This window comes from Aegilops tauschii, chromosome 6 (assembly GCF_002575655.3).
Source record: "Aegilops tauschii subsp. strangulata cultivar AL8/78 chromosome 6, Aet v6.0, whole genome shotgun sequence".
NCBI lineage: Eukaryota > Viridiplantae > Streptophyta > Magnoliopsida > Poales > Poaceae > Aegilops > Aegilops tauschii.
The window spans coordinates 14,214,245-14,222,269 of NC_053040.3; the positions used below are offsets into that span (position 1 = coordinate 14,214,245).

The 8,025-nt window shown below is 45.6% G+C and overlaps 1 protein-coding gene across 1 annotated transcript; it reads left to right on the plus strand.

The window, feature by feature from the left end:
* The first annotated feature begins 4,937 nt into the window (after positions 1–4,937).
* Positions 4,938–5,994, plus strand: LOC109751798 (germin-like protein 2-4). The gene has a single exon (XM_020310689.4). It carries the CDS (start codon positions 5,056–5,058, stop codon positions 5,740–5,742), a length of 687 nt encoding a protein of 228 aa, XP_020166278.1. The 5' UTR covers positions 4,938–5,055; the 3' UTR covers positions 5,743–5,994.
* Positions 5,995–8,025: the final 2,031 nt, after the last annotated feature.

The window sequence follows — 8,025 nt, forward strand, 5'->3', positions numbered from 1 at the left end:
TTTGAGTGTTGGTCACATGACGATGTGAACTATGGGTGTTAATCACATGGTGATGTGAACTATTAGTGTTAGATCACATGGCGATGTGCAAGTGGGAGACTGAAGGAAATATGCCCTAGAGGCAATAATAAAGTTATTATTTATTTCTTTATTTCATGATAAATGTTTATTATTCATGCTAGAATTGTATTAACCGGAAACTTAGTACATGTGTGGATACATAGACAAACAGAGTGTCACTAGTATGCCTCTACTTGACTAGCTCGTTGAATCAAAGATGGTTAAGTTTCCTAGCCATAGACATGAGTTGTCATTTGATTAACGGGATCACATCATTAAGAGAATGATGTGATTGACTTGACCCATTCCGTTAGCTTAGCACTTGATCGTTTAGTATGTTGCTGTTGCTTTCTTTATGACTTATACACGTTCCTATGACTATGAGATTATGCAACTCCCGAATACCGGAGGACCACTTTGTGTGCTACCAAACGTCACAACGTAACTGGGTGATTATAAAGGTGCTCTACAGGTGTCTCCGATGGTGTTTGTTGAGTTAGCATAGATCAAGATTAGGATTTGTCACTCCGATTGTCGGAGAGGTATCTCTGGGCCCTCTCGGTAATGCACATCACTATAAGCCTTGCAAGCAATGTGACTAATGAGTTAGTTACGGGATGATGCACTACGGAACGAGTAAAGAGACTTGCCGGTAACGAGATTGAGCTAGGTATTGAGATACCGACGATCGAATCTCAGGCAAGTAACGTACCGATGACAAAGGGAACAAACGTATATTGTTATGCGGTTCGACCGATAAAGATCTTCGTAGAATATGTAGGAGCCAATATGGGCATCCAGGTTCCGCTATTGGTTATTGACCAGAGAGATGTCTCGGTCATGTCTACATAGTTCTCGAACCCGTAGGGTCCGCACGCTTAACGTTCGTTGACGATATAGTATATGAGTTATGTATGTTGGCAACCGAATGTTGTTCGGAGTCCCGGATAAGATCACGGACATGACGAGGAACTCCGGAATGGTCCGGAGATAAAGATTGATATATGGGATAATAGTGTTTAGTCTCCGGAAGAGGTTCCGGATGTTTCCCGAAATGTTTGGGAATGAGAACACTTATTTGGGCCAAAGAGGAAAGCCCACAAGGTTTTTGGAAAGCATAAAAGAAAGTTTTGCGGAGTCCAGGGGCCAGATGCCGGGGTCCCTGGCGTCTGGGTCCAGACGCCGGGAACCCTGGCATCTGGCCCTGGAGTCCGAGAAGGACTCTTGCCTTTCGGGTGAAACCGACTTTGTGGAGGCTTTTACTCCAAGTTTCGACCCCAAGGCTCAACATATAAATAGAGGGGTAGGGCTAGCACCCAAGACACATCAAGAAACACCAAGCCGTGTGCCGGCAACCCCGTCCCCTCTAGTTTATCCTCCGTCATAGTTTTCGTAGTGCTTAGGCGAAGCCCTGCGGAGATTGTTCTTCACCAACACCGTCACCACGCCGTCGTGCTGTCGGAACTCATCTACTACTTCGCCCCTCTTGCTGGATCAAGAAGGCGAGGACGTCATCGAGCTGAACGTGTGTTGAACGCGGAGGTGACGTACGTTCGGTACTTGATCGGGACGGATCATGAAGGTGTACGACTACATCAACCGCGTTGATAAACGCTTCCGCTTACGGTCTACGAGGGTACGTAGACAACACTCTCACCTCTCGTTGTTATGCATCTCCTAGATAGATCTTGCGTCACCGTAGGAAATTTTTGAAATTACTGCGTTCCCCAACAGTGGGAGGGAAGGGAGATGATGGTTTGAACAACCAATGAGTGCTATCACCACGCAACTGCTATTTGCGGCACGATGGGGCCCACCACCAACACACAGAAGGCCCATGTGACAAATGTCATAGGCGAGCAGGGACAAACGCATGGCCCACCAACAAGAACATAGACATGATATTGTAGCTATTAAGAAACAGTATAATGGATTGAGCTATGACTCCTCACAGCATTCCAGACCGTCTGGGCCGTTGTCTGATATCTCTTGTGTTGTTGCTCCGTAGACTTACCTAGGCCCATTGTAGTTAATTGGGCTAGAAGTGCACATCAGGCCAGACCTAGACTTCTAGTAGGCACTGACCGATCTCCGTTGTGAGCCTACTGCTCTTCTCTCATGGTGAAGGAAGCAGCAACGACGCCGGCGGTGGCTACAGCTAGACCACGTTCCAGTGCAAAAGCTTACCTTGATGGCAGAGGCGTTTTACTACCCTTCTTTCTTCTACTAATGGAGCTTAACTCATTCGTCCTCCCTTTATCGGTGAGATTGTATGAGGCGATAGTGTTGGTGATAATGGGCGTGAGGGACTGAGGGTCGACTTGAAACTAACTCACGTGCGCAAGGAACGAATTGACGGCCATGACCTTGCATCTATTTCTGTTTGGGTTCACCACTGCAACTATGCAAAGACGACACGGGTGTGAAGTTCATAAGGATCCCAACTCCTTCTCCATGAAACTTTACTGTAATCGAACTGCCACCGAGCCACGTCCCCGAGCCAGTTTGCATTTTGTCCATGCTATTAAGCCTCCTCGAGGCGCTATGTGCCTTCACACCAATCCCTCCCATCCCGCAATAGGTCTGCCTGCGAGATAGTTCCCGCATTATTTGCCCGGTGAATTGCTCCCAAGCTACTACACCAAGTTCAGTGAATTGCTCCCAAGGCACCACACAAAATATTCATCAGATGAAGCTTTATATTCATGACACAATCATTTCAAACACTCATACTTAGTATATCATATTCATGACACTATCATTTCAAACACTCATACTTAGTAGATATACTGGTACAATATTAATTCGGATAGATATTTCTTCCATTTTTCTATTAAAATGGACGAGCATGGACACACGCGCCTTCATGTTCTAGTATACTATAGAAAGGTCCACCCACGGCCTCACGCCCTTTCCACGTGTTGCCCGATGTGTGCAGCTGGTTGGGCTAGGACCTAGGAAAGAGAAATAAACATAAACTCTTATATTGTACTTATTCATATCAAAACAGTATAAAATATCTTGTATTATGCAACAAAGGAGATAAATATAAGATCAAAAGTAGATACTTGACACGTTCACATGCCCTAAAATAAAGCCCTAACTCCTAGGGTGACGGATGAGTCTTGAACCCAAGACCTTGTTTCTCATACCGTATGGAATTGAACTGCGTGCACCAACATGTTGTCCAATCAAGATATGAACCGATGAAAAAAGAGATGGGCAATATATTTCAATGCTCCGGCCATCTTTCTCCCTTCGCTCCGATGAATAAGGCATATTTCGTTTCGCTGAAACGAGACTTTGACCAAAAATTACTCTTTAAATATTTGATTTATGTGATACGAAATCACTACCATAGCAAAGTACTTTTAAATACGAATCTAGTGGCACAAATTTCAAGTCATGTAACCTTGTACTTGTGGAGTAATTATTGCTCAAATGCATGTCTTAACGAAACAAAATACACCTTACTTTTAGGAATGAAAATACTGTAGGAGTAGTACTTTCAAGTGTGTATACACCACGTGTGGTAAGGGCCTGTTTGGTAATCCACCAGCTCCACGAATCTGGCGGAGCACCTATTCCACCACTCTGAAAATTTGAACTGCAGCCTGCTCCGCTCCGTGATAGAGTTGTGGAGCGGAGGGCCTCCGAACGGGCACTAAGTGTACCCATCATAGAAATGACTGTAAGTACACGATAACGAAACGGGGAATAATGGAATATCACGTACGTACTGTGCCGACCTGTATGTTCTTGCGTTGCAATGATGCATGCTAGGGCGAGTTGCGTCGGCGGCAAGGGATTGCCCGGTGGCTGCAGCCGGCGGTTGGAGGCAGGCACCGCACCGCACGGAGAGTCTGCTACGCCACGAAAGCATCATGTGCCCGGAGATAGCGGGATCATGGAAAGGTACAAGCACGTAGCCACGCTCACAGTCGCAGGGCCACACCCACTCGATCACCACCCGTATATGCCAATAATTAATATTCGATCACCATGCACACATGCTTAGTTGATCTAATTATGGAGAATCATATACACCATCACTAAACCGTTCGATGGACCATCACCATGCACCCTGGCCCTCCACCTTTTGGTTCCGAATATATCCCTGACACGACAAATTGTTGAAGAATCTACGTATTTCCTCGATGTGTTTGCTATTCATATGGTGACTGGAAAAAAAATCGCCGCGTCCGTTGATTCTTGAAGAAGGCGGCGTGAAGCAGTTGGCCACGATGTCTCCGACGAGGCCGAGCCAAGAGCCCAGAACCGTGCCATAAACGGAATGAAGCTCGGATGGCAGAGGGTCGATGACTTCGTCGGTCGGGTGGGGGAAGGAGGGGAGGGCTCGTCGAAAGCTTGTTCAGTTAGGCAGGGTTCGAATATGTTTGAAAGGGATTGGGGGGGATTAAATCCTTTGCAAGTCAAAAAAAACCCTCAAACCTCTTCAATCCTCTTCAATCCCCTGGCATGGGGATGAACCGAACAGGGCCTGAAGGTGGCGGGGATAGCGCGGCTCGGTGCAATGTCGCCGATTGTGGAAAAGTAGGGGATATGGAGGAGGAGTGGGGCGCCCGGAGGAGAAAGAAAAATGGCCGGGAGCGGGAGAGGAAGAATAAACCGCAGCCGTTAGATTTCAATTGATTGAAACTACCCAAAAAAAAAATCAGTCGACCCCTTTCCTGGACGGCTGGAATACATACGATAGTCTTCATAGACTTTTAGCGACTTTTCCGGTCAGAAATGGCGACGGGTCGCTATCCCCACATAACGGTCTCATGGCCTACAATCCCACTACGTGCTTCCACGAAGCTGCAAGCTCCTTTGCAGGCCCTGTTACACGCGGCGTTGCGACCTGTCTACATAAACACACCGCACTAGCGCCCAGCCAAAAATGCAGTCCGTCGTTAGCCACACATTTCCAAAGACCAACTAGGACGTCAACAAGTGAAGTGCAGTGAGCGGACGCGGTCGAGCAACCAAAGGATGGCGCTGCACCATCTTGGCCTCCTCCTGCTCGCCGTGCTGCTCCCGGCGGCGGCCATCGGCGCCGACCCGGACGCCGTGCAGGACTTCTGCGTGCCGGACCCCGGGCGCGGCCGGCCCGTGGAGCTCAACCTCATTCGCTCCTACCCGTGCAGGAGCCCGGCCAACCTCACCGCGGGCGACTTCGCCTTCTCGGGCGTGCGCGCGGCGGGCAACTTCTCGGCCGACACGGGGTTCGCGGGGGTGTCCGTCACGCCGGCGCAGTTCCCGGGCCTGCACACCCTCGGCATGTCCTTCGCGCGCGCCGACCTCTCGGCCGCCGGCGGCGTCAACCCGCCGCACTACCACCCGCGCGCCACCGAGACGGCGCTCGTCCTCGCCGGCCGCGTCTACGCCGGCTTCGTCGACACCGCCGGCCGCCTCTTCGCCAAGGTGCTCGTGGAGGGGGAGGTCATGGTGTTCCCCCGGGGCATGGTGCACTTCCAGCTCAACGTCGGCGACCAGCCCGCCACCATCTACGGCACCTTCAACAGCGAGAACCCCGGGATCGTGCGCATCCCGGCCACCGTGTTCGGGTCCGGGATCAGGGACGCCGTCCTTGAGAGGGCCTTCGGGCTCTCCCCCGAGGAGCTCCGGCGGATCGAGAAGAGGTTCGGCGTGCCCAAGAAGGCCGAGCTGGAGGACTAGTTAATTCCTAGTTTACTATACTTCGTTCGTTGCTGGTCGGCCATGGCCGCATGTGCATGATTAGCTGACAGGTAGACTTGTGGGTTGGGAGTATGGGCGATACTACTTATTTCTTTTCCATTTGACATTAATATATACTTGTGGATTTATAGTGGTGGTTGGTAGGGCTCATCCGTGTAATGATATGAAAAGTGTAAGGTATACAAATCTTGAGGCGAGTATATATGATAGTACCAAACAAATTAATGTTCATGTCACTCTAGCTAACACTCACTTCAGCCATGTCTTCTCTTCCTTTGAGATGATGGAGGGGTTGGACCCCGAGAGGAGCTTCAATTCTGGATGTTCTGCTCCCGCCGGTACAGGTGAGCCTGAGCCAGTGGACGTGGTGCGCAACGCGGACAGCTTACGAGGGATCCGCTGGTACCTTACACTTTTCACGTCACGTTCGACAGGTAACCCTGACCATCATAGTTCCCCAGACCAAGGATAATGATATATAGACACCCCCGAAAGTCTGTAGGAAATTTCAGATGTAGCATTTTGCAATTTCAAGAGGTCCTCCCTCATCATATACTAGTATTCACATAACCTTTCTAATCAGTAATATAGTCGTCACTCCATAGTTGTGTTAAGTTTTTTTCTTTTTGAGAGAACATAGTTGTGTTAAGTACTCGTACTAAAGAAGCTTGATGGGTATATACGCGCAAGGGCTATGTCTCCCCTATTGCGAGACGAGCTACCGTCTCATCTCTAGCGTTACTGTTAACGGGACGACCCAATGTAGCTTTTCTGGATCAGTTTTCGAAAGCGACAGGTTTGGACCAGTTTTAGAAGCTTCCATGCGGTTTTTTTTGTTCTTCTTTCATTTTTGTTTGTTTCATGTACTCTTTGTTTGTTCTTTTTTATTTTCCTTCATTTTTTCAAATAAAGTTGACTTTTTAATATATGTTGTACATTTTTCATATACACACGGACCATATTTTTGATACATGTTGAATATTTCTCAAATACATGATGAATATTTTTCAAATACATGTGAAAGATTTTTCAGATACACCTTCAACAGTTTTGGAGTTCATGTTGAACATTTTCTGAATACATGCTAAACAGATTTCATCAAATGCCATATGATATTTTTCGAATAGCGCAAAACATTCGGTCTTACATTATTTTATAAAATGCCATGAAGATTTATTTTAATGGTATGAAATGTATTTCAAATTATGTGAACCATTTGTTTACATTGTATAAATATTCTTTAAAAAATTGTACGTATTTTTGCAACACTAGATCAGCTTCTAAATGCCATGAACATGTTTATGAATGTTATGGACATTTTTCAAATTGTGTGAACACATTGTTCACACTGCATGAATGTTTTTTAAATGTGCGCTTAACATTTTCTTTAAACATAAGTAAATTATTTTCTAAAAATATTTGTATTTTGAATATTTTCAAATATGAAAAGAAAGAATGACCGTCATAAAGAACAGAAGAACAAAGAAGAAGCAAATGTGAGAAAACGAATGAAGAAGCAAATTGCGCCTGCCCACTACAGTGATATATCAGGCGAGAGATCCTTCTGTCTTCCAAATTCTATTTGGCGCCTTAAGTGCCACTTATAGGCATATTGTTACACGAGGCACACACCACACAGCACTATGTAGCAAAATGGCGCGCCTATGTATGGTTTTTTTCCACCGGTATTTAGGAACCTTCCCATGAAGGTTCTGCCGGTTTTTCTGGGCGGGTTTTCTTTTGTTTATTCATGCATGATTTTTCTTATTCTTCTCATTTTTCCTTTTAACTGAATTGTTCTTTGCCTATATTCTTTTATTTTTATTTTTATCAAATGCATCAAAAAAATTAAATTTGAAAAAATTCCAACTTAGAAATCTTTTCACAAATTCAAAAACTTTTACCAAATTTCATGAACTTTGTTTTCGAATTTTGTGATGTTTTTTCAATTTTCTGAACTTTCTCCATTTGTAATTTTTTAAAATTGTTGAACTTTTTTATAATTTTGTGAACTTTTGTCAAATTTATAAACTTTTCAAAAAATGTGAACTATTTTAATATTTTCGTTTTAATACTTTCACTTTATGAATAAATACAGATGTGAATATGGATGTCATTGTATACGAATGCAGAGCGGATGTTACTCGAATGCGGATACATTGGGTGTTTACTCGATTTGGAACGGATATGAGTAATAGCGACATATTATATGTCTAAAAAAGGCAACAACTATGGGACACAACAATCAACTTCAAACATACA